The following is a 20,573-nucleotide window of genomic DNA, read 5'->3' on the forward strand; positions in this document are numbered from 1 at the left end:
TCAGATCCGGAAACGTCACAGACAAGAACAGACTTCGCTGAAACAAGTTCTGTTTGTTACTCCGTGAAAATGACACTAAGAAACTCCGGAAGGTCCTGCGACCGGCCAACTCGACCAAAGTCTTCCGTGGTTTTCCTCGGTCCTAGAGCAAATGCTGAGTTGGTACCCAAATTCCACGTCGCTCTGCAGCCCTCCCAATATTAACGTAAATATTTTTACCAAACGCTGCCCTTCCAAGGTCAATATCAAAATTCAAAATTAACGCAAAGGCCCTGATCCATTTCTTACCCCATCCTGTCTCCTAAATCCCTTGCAGTCAATAAACCTATTCATACCACAAGGACGAGCGGGCACTGCCTGGGAACCTTCGTAGCCCCAAACCAATTTTATACCCCTCCCCCATTTATAACAGTAGTGCCTATCGCTACTACCCCCCACTTTCTCTCTTATCTCTCTCTCTCTCTCTCTGCTCCAAATGATTAATTAATTATCAGGATAAATTATATTACTTCCTTAAACAGCGTTAACCAGTTGATCTTTGTAATGGTGAAGAGATGTGTTTTCTTCGCGGTACGGACTGATTTCTTAAATATTATTTGAACGAGTCTCTGCTCCAAATGAAAAGGCCCCCCCAGTCGTGCGGCGGTCTTCAGGTAGTGAGGACTGTAAAGCCCGGCCAGGCACTCTGACTTGGTCCTTCGAGGGAACATCGAGCAGCGGAGAAGAATAGGACGCCAGCTTACGCCGTGCCCACCCGCGATTACCGAAACCTAACGGTGACAGCATAAGCAAAGGGACAACGCAGAAGCAAGGTCTGGCGGGCTGGTGCCCTCCAAACCGGCATACCAAAGCTAAGTGCAGAGGAAAGCGTTAGGGGCTTCCACCTCCTGGCAGGCGTGGGTGTTGGTGAGTACACCGCGTGAGTCAGGATGGTGAAACCCAAGGTGGTGAGACTTAACCCGCAGGGAGTAAAGAGAATGCTAGACGTCTCCGGCCCCTCAGGCCGACGAACCAAAACAAAACTGACTACTAAAACGGATAAAGACAAAGACATGAAACTGAAAAAACAGGCAAAACGCACACCTCGGTCGCCGTCAACTACTGACTTCGAAAATTCGTCGTCAGACCTTTCGGACACCGAAATGACGTCAATTTGGCCACAGGGTCAAGAAGGAGCTAGGGCAACGGCAACCTCGCCAGTAGCAGGCCCTTCTGGCACTAAAACTTTAATCGTAGAGGCGGAGGTCCACTGTTCCCAAGGCGGGACTAAAATTGATAAGGTCAGTGCGCAGAAAGCAACAGACTCTGCTACAGCGTCCTCTGAACGGTTGAATCCGGAGGAAATTGTGGAGGGAGATGACTTCACTGTCATTACCTCCAAAAAGAAATTGAAAAGAGCACCTCCAAAGCCCGCAATAACTGACGAAGCAATTAACGCTGAGTTACCTTCCTCTCCCACCCCTGAGACCCGTGATTCTGGGAAGACAGGACCCGCCAATAACCACTACTTAAACGCCCCGAGAGCAAAAATCCCACCGGTAATCATTCACCACCACTATGAAGGTGACATGACCCGACTCAACAAGGACTTCCATACAAAATTCCAGCCGCTGGGCTTCACTTCTCACAGAATAAAGTCCGGAATCGCTTGTCAAACGTCCACATACAAGGACTATCTGAACCTTCAAACCTTCTTGAAAGACAACAAGGTGCCGTTCAATTTACTCAGATCGAACGACTCCAAGCCCTTCAAAGTGGTCATAAAAGGCATTCCGCCAACCACCCCCCCAAAAACCATCCAAAACGAACTGATCGCACTGGGACTGGCAGTTCAAACCGTTATCCCAATGACCGCTTGGAGAGATAAAACCCCTCTGCCAATGCATATAGTCGAACTGGACAACGTTCCCCAGAGTCAAAAGATCTCTCAGCTGTCCCATCTCTGTTTTATAAAAATTTCTGTCGAACCTTATAAGGGGCGAACCGTGCCGCCTCAGTGCGCACGGTGCCAACAGTTTTACCACGTGGCGGCAAACTGTCAGGCCCCTCCGGCCTGTGCCCACTGCGCGGAGGAACATTGCTCGTGGCAATGTGAAAATAGATTCCTCCCAAACTTCGTGCCGACCTGCGCCCTGTGCAAGATCGGGGAGCACGGCTCCAAGTACAGAGGGTGTCCCTTCTTCCGTGACCTCATGGAGAGGGAGACGAAGAGCAGACCTCCGCAGGAAAATTCAAAAAGAATTGCTGGAGCGCGGGTCTCAGCTCAACCCCAGCGACCGCCCCCCAAAACGTTCCGTGACTTCCCCCCTATGGGTGCTGCAAATGCCTGGAGCAGGCCACTGAACTTCGTCAGCTCACAACTAACACAGCCTCCACCACATCCCTACAACTACAACTTCCATCAACCACGGGACCTTTATTCTTCCTATCATTTTCCACAGCCGCACATCATACAACAACACGCCCGGCTTGCCCACAGTGCTAACTGTCCCTGCTGCGTCCGGTCCAACACATCAACACAGGCTGCAGCGAGCAAGCCTCCGAATTCTGTAACAGGCAGATCTTCGCCGGTTCCGGACAGACCAGTCTCTCCCGCTCTCTCTGTAGTAGCGCAGGACGTCACACCTGCCGAATCATCTCTCGGCCCAAAATCTAGGCCCTCAGGCCCCAAGACCAAAGTAACTAAGGGGAACAACACAGAACCACTCAGGCAGGGAAAAGAAGAACACACGAGCCAGAGAGAGACACACACATCTCATGAACGCACCCAACAATACCCACACCCTCCCGCGGGTCTGAGACTCGGAAATCCTCACACCCAGCAGCAGACAAGAGAATTTGTCGAAATTGTTCGGACTTTCAATCCGAACTTCTCTTTCCATTACCTTCTATCTTCCATCTCAGGAATGCTTTTACAATTCATGCAGCACCCTTATGAGAGCGCCCTCCCAATAATCTTTAATAACTTCCTAGCCACCCTCCTCGGTCTTCCTAATCATGGGTAGGTCCCTCAGCCACACTGACATCCTGTTCTGGAACGCCAGAGGCGTCAAGATTAAAAAATCAGAACTATTAGATTATTTGGAAACCAATAACATCCCCATAGCTCTAATTAATGAAACTCATTTACAATCTGCAACAAAATTTAAGTGCCCAAACTACACGACATTCCGGTCTGACAGGCTAAATCAGAGGGGTGGCGGAACGGCCATTCTAATTCGCCAGGGCTTCAAGCATTCGGAAATTCCCCTTCCCCCCCTCCAACACATGGAAGCGACAGCTATCCAAGTTAACATCAATAGGGAAACAATAGTACTAATCTCTATTTACAACCCCCCGGGCAGAATTATAGAGAGTGACCTGGACCATCTTTTGGAAACCGGAAACAAAGTAATTCTAGCAGGCGATTTCAACGCCAAGCATTTAACCTGGAACGCTCGGCAGAACAATGCAGCGGGACAGACACTTCTCACACATTACTATAAAAGTAATTACGTAATCTCGGCTCCATCCCACCCCACACACTTTCCAGATTGTAATCCTGGTGAAGCCGATATACTTGATTTTGCCATAATCAGTAACGTGCTTTCCAGCCACTCAATACGCACACAAGGCAGTCTTTCGACATCCGACCACAACCCAGTTCTTCTTAGAATACGTGGTCCACTAGAACCAGACGAATTAAAACATACATTCGTCTACAGCGAAGCCAATTGGAATCTTTTTCAAAATTACATTTCTGAAAACCTAAACACACAGTGCGTAGACGGGAACTGCTGTAACAGTGAGATTGATACAGCTGTTGACCACCTTACAGACGTTCTGAATAAGGCCACGCACCACTCTATTCCGCTCAGACGGAGAACTTTCAGGTCAATGCAAATTGCAGCAGCCACTCGACTTCTCATCCAAGAAAGAAACAAACTGAGAAATCAGTGGCAAAGAACCCACGACATAAGGCTTCGTCCCCTCATCAACGCCTTGAAACACAAAATTGACTCGGCCATTAAAGATCAAATTTCGAACACCTGGCAGCAAACACTCCAAGGCCTCGACACTACCAACACTAAAGACACGTGGAGGATAACAAAAAGCCTCACAAACACGGACACAAAAATCCCACCCCTGAAACACAATGGCAACGTTGCAATTACCAACCAAGACAAAGTGAATATTTTTGCTGATACTTTAGAAGAAATATTCCAAACGAACCCAAACGTAGACACCAACTTCACCGTTAGCACAGAGCAGGTAGTTACCGACTTCCTGATGCAACCTCCGCAGGCCTCCGTAAGGCTTACAAACCATTGCGAGGTCGAATGGATTATCCGCCACCTTAAACCCCGCAAGGCTCCTGGCCCTGATGGGATTCAGAACATAGTACTAAAACACCTGCCACGGCCTGTTTTCAGATTTATTGCAAAAATATTTAACAAGTCATTAGCTTCAAATTATTTTCCTACCCAGTGGAAAAACGCTAAAGTTATCATGCTCCCAAAACCAAAAAAGGACCATTCCTCCCCATTAAATTATAGGCCAATAAGTTTATTAAATTCCCTAGGCAAAGTTTTTGAGAAAATCATCTTAAAAAGACTTAATTTTCAACTTAAGGAGCTCCACATTATCAGAAATGACCAGTATGGTTTTAAACGTGGACATTCCACAACGCACACACTATTAAGAAATATAGAGAGAATCACTCACGGATTTAACAATAAGAAAGCCACAGTGGCATTGTTCCTGGACATAGAACGAGCATTTGATAAAGTTTGGATCACGGGGCTAATAGCAAAACTCATTAAAGTCAAAATTCCGCCTCACCTAATCCACGTAATTCACAGTTACCTCCAGAACCGTTCATTTTCTGTTTCACATGGGAGCTCTCACTCAAGCTGCCGCCCCATCAGGGCCGGCGTTCCCCAGGGTAGCCTACTCGGGCCAACACTTTTTAACATCTACATAAATGACATCCCATCCATTGAGAATGACTCCAACGTGTCCATCTCAATCTATGCAGATGACACAAATATCAGTGCTCGCTCAGGAAAATTAGACATAGCGATAACGAAATTAAACAGAGCAATAGGCCTTCTGGAACCCTGGTTTCGGAGATGGAGAATTCAGATCAACATTGACAAGTGCACCACAACCGTGTTTTCAAAACGTTTACGCGACTATCGCTGCAATGTTCCCACCGTAAAATTTTTTAATAAAACCATAGCTTTTACCTCCGAAACCAAATATCTGGGTGTCACTCTAGATTCCAAATTGACGTACAAGGCCCACATATCATCCATTCTCCGTACAGCTAACTTCAGACTGAGGCAACTATTTCCTTTACTCAATAAATCCTCCAGAATGGATGTTAATTTATCGTTAATGATCTATAAATCACTCCTCCGGTCCATACTGACATATGCCTCCCCCGCCTGGGGCTACGCTGCTAACACTCATTTACAAAAACTTCAGACATTTCAGAACAAAGTCCTCAGAATAATAACCAAATTGCCAAGGGTTACTCCAATCAGTACCCTACACGAACAGACCGGAATGCCGTTGATCAAGAATTACATTAAAGGATTAGCGAATAGGCTATACTTGAAATCGGCCATCAGCTACAACAGTCAAATTCAAGAGCTAGGACAGTACGATCCCAGCATTGACAAATACCTCCGCCCCCGAGCCCTTCTTGCGAGGTGACCCAACCCGCGAAATCCTCCAATCCTTTTGCTCAATAAACGGTCAGAGGATTGCCTCTGTAGTACATTGTTCTGTAACATTAGCCCAACAGCACACCTTAAAATTCCTTCACCTCCTGCATAAACGCAGCTAAACCTCGGCTTTTCTTTTGTAGCCCCCACTACAGTGCACCACCAGCCCGTTATAGGTACCCCGGAGAGTCCAGTCCATAGGCGGTCACATCGACCACTCCCCTACGCTGGACCGACCGCGAACCAACAAACACAAGACGACCACGGCAAGAAAATGGAAAAATGATTTATGGAATATGGATTGAAACTTTTGTAATTGGATAAGCAACGAGCCAAGTTGGTCGTTTCTTATCCAAAACATATCTTTGTAAAAATGAAAAGAAAAAAAAAAAAATGTATCAGTTTTTAATAAAGGAAGCGCACGGACAGAGGCTACCGTTAGGGCTCGCGATTTTAAATGCCGGACTGCTGGCTAGAAGTCAGCAGCACGCATCCGGAAGGTCCTGCGACCGGCCAACTCGACCAAGGTTTTCCGTGGTTTTCCTCGGTACTAGAGCAAATGCTGAGTTGGTACCCAAACTCCACGTTGCTCTGCATGCCTCCCATGCAGCCCTCTCAGAGTAATATCAAAATTCCGCTCTATAGTAGCCCCCCCCCCAAAATTAACGTAAATTATTCCTAACGCCACCCCCAAGGCCAATATCAAAATTCAAAATTAACGCAAAGACCCGAATCAACTCCCCCCTACCCTATTTCTTACCCCATCCTGTCTCCTAAATCCCTTGTCCTCACTAAACTTATTCATACCAGAAGGACGAGCGGGCACTGCCTGGGAACCTTCGTAGCCCACAACCAACTTTATACCCCTCCCCCATTTATTGCAGTAGTGCCTATCGCTACTCCCCCCACTTTCTCTCTTCTCTCTCTCTCTCTTTTTTTTTCTCTGCTCCAAATGGTTAATTAATTATCAGAATAAATTATATTATTTCCTTAAACAGCGTTAACCAGTTGATCTTTGTAATGGTGAGGCGTTGTGTTTTCTTCGCGGTACGGACTGATTTCTTAAATATTATTTGAACGAGTCTCTGCTCCAAATGGATAATTAATTATCAGAATAAATTATATTATTTCCTTAAACAACGTTAACCAGTTGATCTTTGTAATGGTGAGGCGTTGTGTTTTCTTCGCGGTACGGACTGATTTCTTAAATACTGTTCAGTAGATCGTCAGATTCAGATCTCTCCTCAGTTTAGCCAGCCGTTCGTCGAAGGAAGCTCCAGTGGACCTCGGCAGAATCTAAGGCTGACCCTGCCATGGACTGAGAAGCCAACAGCTGAAGGTGACCACGGAAACACGGATGACCTGCATCCATCATCTTATGTTGTATTATTACACGACTTTATCAATAAAGCCCCCCCCCAATAAGAACTTCTAAATTATGTTCCAAACTTCCAAATTAATAGTCTCAGCTTTCTCAAATATAAAATTTCAAAATTCCGTCTTCTCTGCCAATTATCGCACTGACGTTTTCACTCTTACTTTATCCTTAACAGAAGGACGAGCGGGCATTGCCTGGGGACCTTCTAACTATAAGATGTTCTTTCTCCCCGCCCCCCGGAAATCGAAGTGTCTCCCACTTCTCCCACACCAAATTTCCTCTTTCAGAGGGTTAGATAATTCCACGTCCTCTCTGAAATGTGCATTAGGAGATGTTATGAGTTTCGTATCAACTGTGGTTGTCGTAGTTTATTTAATGAGCCCAGTGGAATATGGAGTACCACTATAAACAAAAACCTCCACTCGACCCTATATGGAGATCATCTGCACCTGATATTCTGTACGACGCCAACAGACGCACAAATTTCGTCTTTGTGGAAAAACCACGTTTTCTATCGTTACTATTAAAGACATCCAAGATACATCGTAATTCCATATCACGAATTATCTTCCGCGTTATAGCACCTTCCCACTGTAACTCCTAAATACAGCCTGAAGTCAAATACTTCCACCAAGCACAGGCAACTCTCGGTTTACGAACGTCACAATTCATTCAAGTAGATAGAGTTCCTTTTAAAACGAAACGTATAGTAAACACAATTGTAAGATTTAAACAAATAAACTTTTTTAAAAAATGTATTTATTACAATAATTATCAGAAAACTACTATACGATAATTACACTGAACTGTTCTTGGTTTATAAAACTAATCCAGCCAGTAAAAAGACGTTGGTTTACAAGCCACGCCGCGTAGAATGTTTTCTCGTGGCAAAGAACTCGGTGATTCCCCCTATTATAATATAATAGGATTATCACTTGCCTTGACTCGGTTATCATCGACGGTCAAGCGTAGTTCTGCATTTGGTGACTTAAAAATATATTATATAATATACAGAGTAAGTCAAAAGTATGTTTACAAACTTCGTGTGCGTGTTCCTGGATCAAAAATAAGAAAAAATGTTCCTATGAATATGGGGTCGCAAATGTTTTATTTTCGAAATAATAGCCAAAAATAATTTTCAATGTATGCCTTTATTGCCAAGTATAAGGACAGGGATGTTTCTTTATTACAGATGTTCAAAGGTTGTTCCTCCATCCCCCACACATGCCCGAGCACGACGTACACAAGACTGACGAATTCGTTCGTACACACCAGAGTTTCCTCGAATCATCTGGCATGCATTCTGCAAACGTTCCCATACGTCGTCATCATTGTTTATGGGTGTTGCATAAACGACGGACTTCAAGTCACCCCACAGATAAAAGTTCAATGAAGTCAGGTCCGGAGACCTCGGTGGCCACCGAGTCCAATCCATCGCTGAGGGAACTGTTCATTGAGATGATCTCTGACGCAATGGGAGAAGTGTTCTGGAGCTGTGTCGTGCATAAACCACGTTTGTCTTCTTGTATTCAGTGGTACGTTTTCGAAGAGACGTGGCAAATGTCTTCTTAAGAATCGCCTTTATGAAGGTCCTCTTAGACGCGATGGAAGCATGTCGCCAACAATTCCTGCACAAATTTTAATTAAAAGTCTTTGCTGAAAGCTGGATTCTCTTTGACATAATCATTCATTGAAACTTATTTTTGGCTATTATTTCGAAAATGAAACATTTGCGAACCCATTTTCGTAGGAACATTATTTCTTATTTTTGATTCTGGAAACACGCACACGAAGTTTGTAAACTTACTTCTGGCTCACACTCTATACACATAACGAACATCTTGGAACGGAGCTGGTTCGTAAACCGAGAGTTGCCTGTTATACATCATTCTCGGCCCAGCTGCCACCACTCAGTGTGCGTTCGTCCAGATGCAATTCGCGTCGCATCGTAATCTACTTCTGCGGCAGCCTTCATTTGTTCGAAACACTAAAAACCACATGGCCCCTCCCACGTGTTCGGGGATCCGCGAGTTTAAGGGTCAGAAAGGGCTCGCTGTGTGCACTCCGTTATCAGAAACACGTATCTGACGTCCGTTTTGCCTGCCTCAAGGCGCGTGCAGCAGCAGCTAAGACGACCAATGAAAATATCACGTGACATACTTAGTTTCCGGCGTCGGACGTGCGGGGCCTATCGTCGAAGAAATTGTTCCTCATTAAACATACTTTGTCAATAAAGACTTCAACTCATCCACTCCTACAAGTATCACTTAAGAAATTAAGTCACGACGCTCGGCGTCGTTTCGAATGACATCCGGAAACTCGCGTATTTTAAAAATGGCGTCTCTGCCTGCGTCGGTTTGTTAACATCCTCCGAAACGCGTCCGGAGGCTTCTGACTGACTTCACTTGTAATTCGTAATCGACAATTGTACGCCTAGCGTCGCGACGCTTGTACATCGTCGCGTTCTATAGAATCCCAATGTTCATCTTTACTAATATTGTGGTTCTTGGGGCCGTCGCGACGCTTGGCGCACCGATGTCCAGCGTCGGTTTTCCGACGCCGTGTCGTATCGCATCCCTAGACGATTGTGCGCAAAGTATGGTGTTCAAAGTTGGCGTCGGGACGCTGTTCGTCGGTTTGCCAACATTATACTCTGACGCTTAGAGAATCGCTTAAGTATTCAGATTTGGCGTCGTGACGCTCAGAGACGTTCTTCCTTCATCTTTTGTCGTACGTTCACGTGGAAAATTATGTAGACGTCCCGACGCTCATCGTGGCTTCATTTGCAGTGAAAGAGTTTCGTAAAAAACAGGCAACAAACATCTGGCAATTGCAACCTTCCACGTAAGGTCGTTCAGTCGACCTTTGGCTAAAAGGGTTAATAAGCTTCATTAAACATCAGCGAGATGGAGAAGAGAGATTGACGCTTCATTTATCGGGGAGGGTGGACATCTGCTACGAAGGTCCCCAGGCAGTGCCCGCTCGTCCTTCTGGTAATGGTTGGCTTACTGAAGCAGAGAACGTAAAAGAATAAAAAAATCGACAAAGGACAGAATCTGAGCAGGGACTTAACTGTGTTGGAACACAGTCTTAAATTGGTCTAGCGGTTAGAACGCTGGCCTTGTAATCCTGGGGTCTCGGGTTCGATTCCCGGCGGTGCCCGAATTTATAACTTGTGTTGGGCAAGGCCGTGGTCTAGGCAACACGGAGTTTTCCTCCGTGGCATCCCAACAATTACTCCATTCACACACAGAAGAAGGCAATGGCAAACCACTTCTGGATCATCTGCCAAGAACGTATATGAACAGGTCCCAGTCCGAGAAGAGAAAAGGATGGAAGGATCCTGTTCATATGGACCTGTCGTCAGACAGAACACTAAATAATAATAAGATGAGGTGGTCTAGCGGTTAGAACGCTGGCCTTGTAATCCTGAGGTCTCGGGTTCGAATTTATAACTTGTGTTGGGCAAGGCCGTGGTCTAGGCAACACGGAGTTTTTCTCCGTGGCATCCCAACAATTACACAGAAGAAGGCAATGGCAAACTACTTCTGGATCATCTGCCAAGAACGTATATGAACAGGTCCCAGTCCGAGAAGAGAAAAGGATGGAAGGATCCTGTTCATATGGACCTGTAGGCAGACAGAACACTAAATAATAATAAGATGAGGTGGTCTAGCGGTTAGAACGCTGGCCTTGTAATCCTGGGGTCCCGGGTTCGATTTCCGACGGTGTCCGAATTTATAACTTGTGTTGGGCAAGGCCGTGGTCTAGGCAACACGGAGTTTTCCTCCGTGGCATCCCAATAATTACTCCATTCACACACAGAAGAAGGCAATGGCAAACCACTTCTGGATCATCTGCCAAGAACGTATATGAACAAGTCCCAGTCCGAGAAAAGGATGGAAGGATCCTGTTCATATGGACCTGTCGTCAGACAGAACACTAAATAATAATAAGATGAGGTGGTCTAGCGGTTAGAACGCTGGCCTTGTAATCCTGAGGTCTCGGGTTCGAATTTATAACTTGTGTTGGGCAAGGCCGTGGTCTAGGCAACACGGAGTTTTTCTCCGTGGCATCCCAACAATTACACAGAAGAAGGCAATGGCAAACCACTTCTGGATCATCTGCCAAGAACGTATATGAACAGGTCCCAGTCCGAGAAGAGAAAAGGATGGAAGGATCCTGTTCATATGGACCTGTCGTCACACAGAACACTAAATAATAATAAATAATAAGAATTCAGTCCGTACCGCGAAGAAAACGCCGTTTAAGGAAGTAATATTCTGGGAGTCATACGAAACCCGCAAACAGAATAATCATGCGTTGGTGGTTAATAAAGCAGGTGGGAAATGCACAAACCACTGGGCTCTGAAGAGCTAGGAAAATGAACAAGCTTGTAGTTCACGTCAAATTATCTAAAAACAGTAATTAAAGACGGCGTGTTTGGGCGTTACCCTTTTTTGAGTTCACTGATTATAACGTGGGTCACATGGGGTTCATGTTTCGCTCGGGTTACTCACTGCCATCTGCACGGCTCAGTAACAGCGCCAGTCTGCATTATCATTCCCCGCCCCTCAACTTGACACCCGACTCCGCCGGGGGGAGGTAACCAGCGCTGACCGCGGGCGGACGGAGATTCCGTTACACCAAATTCGTCCTGGGCGTCGTCTGCTCTCTGAGACGCTGGTCCTCAAACACGTGATCACACGTTCCTTCTCGGATTTTGCGGAACTCAGACTTTCTTTCGTCATGTACTCACTTCGACTGTCCCCTGAGACAGCTTGGCCCTTTTATTAACCTCTAACCTACCCCTAGATCTCCCAAGAGGTCACGTTCTTGGATTTCTTTTATCGTAAATATTTCTTGTCTGCGTCATACCAAATTTCATTCAGCAGAGCCTTAGAAACATTTCGCTCAGGACTTTTCTTACTTTGTTTCCATCCGAAAAATCAGATCTGGAAACGTCACAGAAAAGAACAGACTTAGCTGAAACAAGTTCTGTTTGTTACTCCGTGAAATTGACACTAAGAAACTCCGGAAGGTCCTGCGACCGGCCAACTCGACCAAGGTTTTCCGTGGTTTTCCTCGGTCCTAGAGCAAATACTGAGTTGGTACCCAAATTCCATGTCGCTCTGCAGCCATCCCAATATTAACGTAAATATTTTTACCAAACGCTGCCCTTCCAAGGTCAATATCAAAATTCAAAATTAACGCAAAGGCCCTGATCCATTTCTTACCCCATCCTGTCTCCTAAATCCCTTGCAGTCAATAAACCTATTCATACCACAAGGACGAGCGGGCACTGCCTGGGAACCTTCGTAGCCCCAAACCAATTTTATACCCCTCCCCCATTTATAACAGTAGTGCCTATCGCTACTACCCCACTTTCTCTCTTCTCTCTCTCTCTCTCTCTCTCTGCTCCAAATGATTAATTAATTATCAGGATAAATTATATTATTTCCTTAAACAGCGTTAACCAGCTGATCTTTGTAATGGTGAGGCGTTGTGTTTTCTTCGCGGTACGGACTGAATTCTTAAATATAATTTAAACGAGTATCTGCTCCAAATGGTTAATTAATTATCAGGATAAATTATATTATTTCCTTAAACAGCGTTAACCAGTTGATCTTTGCAAATGTGAAGTCTTGTGTTTTCTTCGCGGTACGGACTGAATTCTTAAATATTATTTGAACGACTCTGCTCCAAATGGTTAATTAATTATTAGAATAATTTATATTATTTCCTTAAACAGCGTTAACCAGTTGATCTTTGTAATGGTGAGGCGTTGTGTTTTCTTCGCGGTACGGACTGAATTCTTAAATATTATTTTAACGAGTCTCTGCTCCAAATGGTTCATTAATTATCAGAATAAATTATATTACTTCCTTAAACAGCGTTAACCAGTTGATTTTTGTAATGGTGAGGCGTTATGTTTTCTTCGCGGTACGGACTGATTTCTTAAAATATTATTTGAACGAGCTTTGGCTTCAGAGGTCGTAGCAACGCCAAAATATCAGAGCGATCAACGGAGTTAGTAGCGCAGGTGCATTTAAACTGGGGTAGCTCGAGCCCAACAATTCATAAAAACTGGCGCTTATTCCCACAGCCTTATTAATAAGTCCCGTAGTTTAAACAGACGGGGGCAAGACGAGGCAGGCACACATGTTTCTGATTCATACACAAACAGTATAACGACGTCACTTGGCAGAATTCGGGGTTCAGCTCCTACAACATAGGGAGAAGGGGGGGGGGGGTCGCGTGCCCTCCTTTGACAGGAAGTTATTTTCTTTTTCGAAAAGTAATTCTAAAATCTAAACACAGGATGTCGCAACTGTAGCAGTCATGTGTCGTTAGTGACGGGAGAAGTGAGAAGTGTTTTACTAACTCGTGATGTTTGTTCTGTCTGGTTTTATAACAAAAAAATCTTCCCCGAGAGATGTCACCAACGAGTACTGACGTGGTTTGCTGCCAGATGTGCGGATAACCGGAGGGATATATCGTGTCTTCTGGTTGCTAAGCGCGCCCTGTTCCTTAGAACAAGGCAGTGTTCCCCTTTGTAAAACAATTCCTGTAAAACTGCGTCAGACCGAATTCGATTTTGGCCCAAAACGAAAATCACCGATTATCACGCGTTTCAAAGAATGTTAGTGTTCATTAGTGTTCATTAGTATTCATCACGCTCCACCGTCTCTGTCAAACAATGAGGGATTCAGTAAGTCGATAAGATCACTTTAAAAATCGTTATAAAAAGCAACGAAGAAAAACTTGCATCATTCAAATATTCAGGAGGTCATCAATGACCTTTGCGTCCAGAAAAAGGTTCTTCCGAAACACGTGCTCAAAAACTAGATCTAAGAGTAGAAGGAACCGTTCAGCATCTTTGCTCGTGAGCTACGTTCATCCTAGCTGCCATTTCTACAGCCAAGATCCATCTCAGTGTTGCCTTATGCAACCCTTCTGACTCCTCAAAGTCCCTGCTTACAGTAAAAAGACCTTATATAACAGATTTTTCCCAAACTTTAAACGTTTCAGGATCTCAGTCTCCAATTTTCATCGAAATCGGTTAACCTGTTTGCGGTTGAACCGCATTTTTAACAACATTCAGGCACGAACTAACAAAATGTTTTTGTACAAGCCACGCTAAAAGCAAATTGAAACTTACGAACTTTATCAGCATTAACGAATGTGTGCAATTGTCTTTATATGTATAAGAGTTCATCTGACAGGAGATTGGACTATGGGGGAATTTTTAAAAATTTGTTTTACGGCGTAACCCCTAAAATCCTTTCGCGTACCACCGGTGGTACGCGTACCACGCTTTGTTAAACACTCTTCTGCCCGAAAGTCTTAAAAGCAGGCCACATTTCTTGTTAAATTCAGACTAACACGACATTTTAATAAGAAAAAAACAGAAATGTTAACCAAACTTCGTCATTACACGCGAACCGAGGCAGTGGCTGCTCTGAACCCTTAATTTTGGTTCCACACCGACATTTTTTGTAGCCAGACGCCATCTTGGCTGGCTGATAGATGTTTAATGACTCTGTATCAGTTTCAGAAAGTAATTACGATCGAATCAGATGATAAAATGATTACAAAGGATGCGAAATGTAACGATCGTGGTTCATGTCCAAGTACCATCTTGACACTCATCCGGAGGTACTGAGTAAAACTGTGACAAGCGTAATAAAGGCAGGCTGTAAAGGACAGGGAATCAAATCTCGGAAATTGTGACAAAGGTTAGGTTAGGTTTGGTTAGGTGAGGTTAGGTTAGGTTAGGTTTGGTTAGGTTAGGTTAGGTTAGGTTAAGTCAGGTTACGTTACGTTATATTACGTTAGGTTATGTTAGGTTAGGTTAGGTTAGATTACGTTAGGTTAGGTTATGTTAGGTTAGGTTACGTTACGTTATATTACGTTAGGTTATGTTAGGTTAGGTTAGGTTACGTTACGTTACGTTAGATTACGTTAGGTTAGATTACGTTAGGTTAGGTTATGTTAGGTTAGGTTACGTTACGTTAGGTTAGGTTAGGTTACGTTACGTTACGTTAGATTACGTTAGGTTACGTTACGTTAGATTACGTTAGGTTAGGTTAGGTTAGATTAGGTTAGGTTAGGTTACGTTACGTTAGATTACGTTAGGTTAGGTTATGTTAGGTTAGATTACGTTATGTTAGGTTATGTTAGGTTAGGTTACGTTACGTTACGTTAGGTTAGATTAGGTTAGGTTAGGTTACGTTACGTTAGATTACGTTAGGTTAGGTTAGGTTAGATTACGTTAGATTACGTTAGGTTAGGTTAGGTTAGGTTATGTTAGGTTAGGTTACGTTACGTTAGATTACGTTGGGTTAGGTTAGGTTAGGTTAGATTACGTTAGATTACGTTAGGTTAGGTTATGTTAGGTTAGATTACGTTAGGTTAGGTTATGTTAGGTTAGGTTACGTTAGATTACGTTGGGTTAGGTTACGTTATGTTACGTTAGATTACGTTAGGTTAGGTTATGTTAGGTTAGATTACGTTAGGTTAGGTTATGTTAGGTTATGTTACGTTACGTTAGATTACGTTGGGTTAGGTTAGGTTAGATTACGTTAGATTACGTTAGGTTAGGTTATGTTAGGTTAGATTACGTTAGGTTAGGTTATGTTAGGTTACGTTACGTTAGATTACGTTGGGTTAGGTTAGGTTACGTTACGTTACGTTAGATTACGTTAGGTTAGGTTAGGTTAGGTTACGTTACGTTAGATTACGTTAGGTTAGGTTAGGTGAGGTTAGGTTAGGTGAGGTTAGGTTAGGTGAGGTTTGGTTAGGTTAGGTTAAACGTATTTCAGTCATGCACCAGGATGGACGTTTCTGTGAGCGGTTTCTCACTACTTTTCATAACAACGCTTTGTGTTCTGTGTTTCCGCTAAATCAACCAGACGCCCAGCAGACATTTTGCCTCCTGAAGAACTATGTTTGTCTTAGTCCGACCGACGAGGAAAAACTACGAGGTCTCGAACGCGAACACGAATTGCGATGGTTGCGGAGTTTTACAGCAAGAATGAGCTAAGTGCCATGCGGCACACTACAGCGAGAAGACACGGGGTTCGCAGACAACTTGTTCTTGCTTTGAGCAGAAAAGGAAACTATTAGTCAGTCGCACTGCGTTCCTAAATATGACACAAAATTAAACAATTTTACGCCATATTTGTTTGTCTATCATTCCGTAAACATTTGACTAGTGACAAATGTAGAATCTGAGGTTTTCATGGCAGTGAGTCTGAAGATAGCTGCTGTCTTGTGGGTTGTTGCGCCGTGTAGTCTGGTAGAAGTTTACCGACGTTTCAGAGGTCCTTGCTGCCTCCATGATCAGGGCGACGAGGGGCTACAACCCAGAAGGCACCCATCTTTAGGCACTAGGCACGGAAATTCTTCAGCCAAGTTCTCTCAACTCAAAACGCACTGATACGACGCCGTTGTTCATTTGTTTTGGCCATGGTCACTTCGGTTATGACGCACTGTATTGTACAGTATTGGTGGCTACCGACGTTTCGGAGAAATTTATAGTCTGTATCTTCAGGATGGAAGTTTATTTCTCACATAGAACATTAATAATGAAGTTTTACATAATGCGGTCGCACTCCGGGAGTTCGTCCACCCGCTTTGAGATGCTCCCCCCGGGCCTTTTGCCCTTTGCCCACGGGGCTTGCTCCCGAATATCCTCCCCTCCTCTTGGGCCTTCGGTAAGGTCACAGAGACCTAACCGTGACAGGTCCCAAGGGGCTTGGCGACCAACGAGGGGAGGTCAGTTATGGTCACTATGCCCCCTGGGGACAACCAAAGTTAATTATCCCAGGCATAACCTTCCAGCTCCCCTGTGTCTAACCCACCTGACAGTTTCCACTTTAGACACCAGATCGCAGCGCCTCAGCGTCCACCTCGCGATTTTCCTTATCCGTCATTTTGTTATCACAGGTCATAGGATGTTCAAAGGTACGGCTTTGCGGTCGCGCAGATTGGCATAATCTCTATACCAAATTTCATCCAAATCCCTCCAGTGGTTCTCGACTTAAATCGACTAAACGGATGGACGGACACGACTAGCCGATAATGCGTTCTCGCCATGCACTTAACGCAAGGAACGCACAAAAATAATCACCAACTAAGGCACCGAGCAATAATTGGCTATTAAACAAATAGACGTGTTGGCAGCCCAGCTGACTTGACCAGACAAAGTTAGCTCAAAAGTGGTCTGAGGGACAGCAGGCTTACTGAAGCCGAGGTCGTACACGGGACACCGCGTTACCGCAGTCCGTCAGTCACCTTCCTGATACCTCAGAGCACAGCAGAAACTGCAGCTGTGAAGTCGGTCTCACGCAGTGTGGGAACCCAGCTGATAAAGCTAATGGCATCTCTCTCCGTGATGTACAACCACCACTTAACATCGCCTCATGACACTCCAGACTCCCAGCTCTGGTCCATTAATAACGTCGTTTCTTATTGGCCCTTAGAATATCCGATATCCCCCGCCTGCTCGCGTTCATCAGCATCACAGTAATCATCACCAGATTCAGAATACTTCGATCCATAGTAAAATCACTTTCATATTTATCACGAAATTTTCCAGCGTTTTGCATAAAATGGCGAAAGGGGTGTACGACCTCAGAAGTCCGCAAGCACGGAATGAACGCAGGATCATCCGTTCATTTTGGACTTTGTTATATAAAAACTGTGTTAACTCAGGGAATGTTCAATTTCAGCCACTGACTTTTGTTATTAAATTTGGTCGAAAGTTTCTTCGTGATCGTCTAGAATTACTTCAACATAAAAACAGACGCAAAAGTTTAATAATTGTCACATTCGTGGGCAAGGTTTTACAAAAAAATGTTTATAATTTTACTGTAACATTGCTCGTGACCTAAAATCCAAAAGAATGAAAACTAAACGCATTTGAGTTGGTTACATGATCAAGATTCTGTGACCTACATCTTACAGCTGTTTAACGAGGACACAGAGTCTATTTAGTTTCAGTAAACAAGTTCTTAAGCAATCTGAGGGTAATTGCAGCCTCCGAACCTCTTTTGTCCTCCCACCGAGTCCCTGCAGAGAGGTAGCCAATGGCGTCACGTGCACAGAATTTTTGATTTGCCCCCAAAAAGGAAATGTTGAAGGTACGTAGAGTCAGACGAACCACAACACACGCTTAGCTCTCGCCACATGTGACGCCATTTTAACAACTGCGAGTGCAGCGCTTCGGGTGGGGAAAATTGGAAACTCAAGTGGCAGCACGAATCACACAGCTGATCAATTAGACTACTCAAATGCGTCTCGTCTCCTTCCCGTGCATTTCGGTTCATGAGCGATGTCTCAGTTAAATTATGTACACATTTATTGTGCACACCCTGTATAAAGGGATATTAATTATGGCTACGCTTCGTTTTTGTCTGTTCAGACCAAGGTCTCAGTGACGATGACGTTCTATTTCGCAAGTGTTGCTACAATTAGACAGCTTTTAGAATTAGCCTACTTGTGAAGAGCACGGCGGGACGGTTGCCTGTTTGCCCTAGCGATTTTTTCAAAACGATCAGAGCAACTAATTTGCGAATTTAAGAATTAAAATATGGCCGTAACTGTACTAGAGGGTTTAGAGGGCAACCTGGGGTCCGCAAGGCGAGGGTGCAAGATATCCTGTTGGGAAGAAATCGTTTGGTGTCCTTACGCTTTCACGTAGGAATTACTTTTCTCCCCGGATCGTAATTTTGAACAAGACTTGGAGGTGTTAATCCGTACGCACATTCGCTCATTGCAAGTTATTCATTCTGAAACCTCCTAGCGAGAACAGGAAATTAGAGTAAAAAACGTAGGCCTACATTACGCGTTACCGTAGCGTAACGTAAAGTACATTTCACTATTAGATTTGTTCATAAATAAATATACGTTAACATAATGCCCATACCAAATTTCATCAAAATCTATTAGATTCAGTTTTCGAATTTCATCAATTATACGGACAGACGGACACGTCACCAGTCACGGACATCATACAAAGAACGTATGAGAAAACATTTGTTTGTGTGTCTGAGAACGTAGACAGAAAGTTTTGGATTTTCATTGTATGTATCCCTTCATAAAGCGTTTCTGTGACACGACACATTTAGAACAGAAAGTCGATTCCATAACGAGATGGAAGATGAAACAATTATATAAAAAAATTTCTTGGATATTATCCATCGTCTAGTAAATATAAAACGTAAAACGACGTTTCGGAGATGGGGCTCTAACTCCGTCTTCAGGTTCCTACACAGTTGGGCCCACTAGATAGAGCTAATCCCTATCTCCGGACCTCTTGGATATTATCCATCGTCTAGTAAATATAAAACGTAAAACGACGTTTCGGAGATGGGGCTCTATCTCCGTCTTCAGGTTCCTACACAGTAGGGCCCACTAGATAGAGCTAATCCCTATCTCCGGACCTCTTGGATATTATCCATCGTCTAGTAAATATAAAACGTAAAACGACGTTTCGGAGATGGGACTCTATCTCCGTCTTCAGGTTCCTACACAGTTGGGCCCACTAGATAGAGCTAATCCCTATCTCCGTCGAATAAAAATTTCCTTGGATATTATCCATCGTCTAGTAAATATAAAACGTAAAACGACGTTTCGGAGATGGGACTCTATCTCCGTCTTCAGGTTCCTACACAGTTGGGCCCACTAGATAGAGCTAATCCCTATCTCCGGACCCAGGAACCTGAAGACGGAGATAGAGTCCCATCTCCGAAACGTCTTTTTACGTTTTATATTTACTATACGATGGATAATATCCAAGAAAATTTTTATTCAATTGACTCTTCACCATCGTCAAGAACTTTTAGATTTGATATGAAACAATTAGATAAACAAACAATAAAAAGAACATATGGATAAGTTTTTTTATACGTTGTGTTTCATACATTAAAATCACTTTCGAGACAAACGTGGTTCTGTCACAAAAACGTTCCAAGAGGTATTTTAAATCGACGATCACGTGACACGTTTCCCTTTAATTCCTGAAGAGTGCGCCGAGGAGCTGGTTCCCGCGCATTTGTGTGTCACAACAAGATGGCCGACTGACGTTCGAGAGCAACGCCGCTCTTAATCATAATAGCGACATTAAAATGAACTACAGCTACCACTGAGCTGTGGCTTTAAGCTTATCTCTCTGCTTTTGAGGTCGTCCGACTGATGGATGAGGGGAAACTTATTTTGGGCTGCGGTGGACCTCGAGGCGCCAGGGCTCTGAATAGTTGCAGACTGATTTTCGGTTTTTTGAGTGGGCAATATTCCTACTTCGCAGATAAGAGGAGTTATTGGATGAACCAGATAAGAAACAGACTCCGTTTATTTAAAGACGTTGTTTCATGTACATTGATTTGAACGGTCAATTGGATATTGCGTGAGGCAGTCAATGATTTTTTCAGAGAGACTGAGATAAACCACAAAAAGTCTCAGGACTTCGATTAAAGATT

General features: G+C 44.1%; 2 protein-coding genes across 2 annotated transcripts in view; one reads left to right on the plus strand and one right to left on the minus strand.

The window, feature by feature from the left end:
- Window positions 1-20,573, minus strand: part of Use1 (Vesicle transport protein Use1) — a 216,326-nt gene that overhangs the window by 118,680 nt on the left and 77,073 nt on the right. The window lies entirely within an intron of this gene.
- Window positions 639-6,647, plus strand: LOC147871574 (uncharacterized). The gene is made up of 2 exons (XM_087360759.1): window positions 639-1,280; window positions 5,855-6,647. Exons 1-2 carry the CDS (start codon window positions 930-932, stop codon window positions 5,885-5,887), a joined length of 384 nt encoding a protein of 127 aa, XP_087216885.1. The 5' UTR covers window positions 639-929; the 3' UTR covers window positions 5,888-6,647.

This window comes from Zootermopsis nevadensis, unplaced genomic scaffold, assembly GCF_977971745.1.
Source record: "Zootermopsis nevadensis isolate Lab colony 2312 unplaced genomic scaffold, Znev_1.0 Znev_ptg000046l, whole genome shotgun sequence".
NCBI classification, from domain to species: domain Eukaryota; kingdom Metazoa; phylum Arthropoda; class Insecta; order Blattodea; family Termopsidae; genus Zootermopsis; species Zootermopsis nevadensis.

Coding starts and splice junctions, on each gene's coding strand:
- LOC147871574 (XM_087360759.1), top strand. CDS start 930: ATGGTGAAACCCAAGGTGGTGAGACTTAACCCGCAGGGAGTAAAGAGA. Junction 1,281..5,854: donor GCGGGACTAAAATTGATAAG/GTCAGTGCGCAG, acceptor TTTCTTTTGTAG/CCCCCACTACAGTGCACCAC.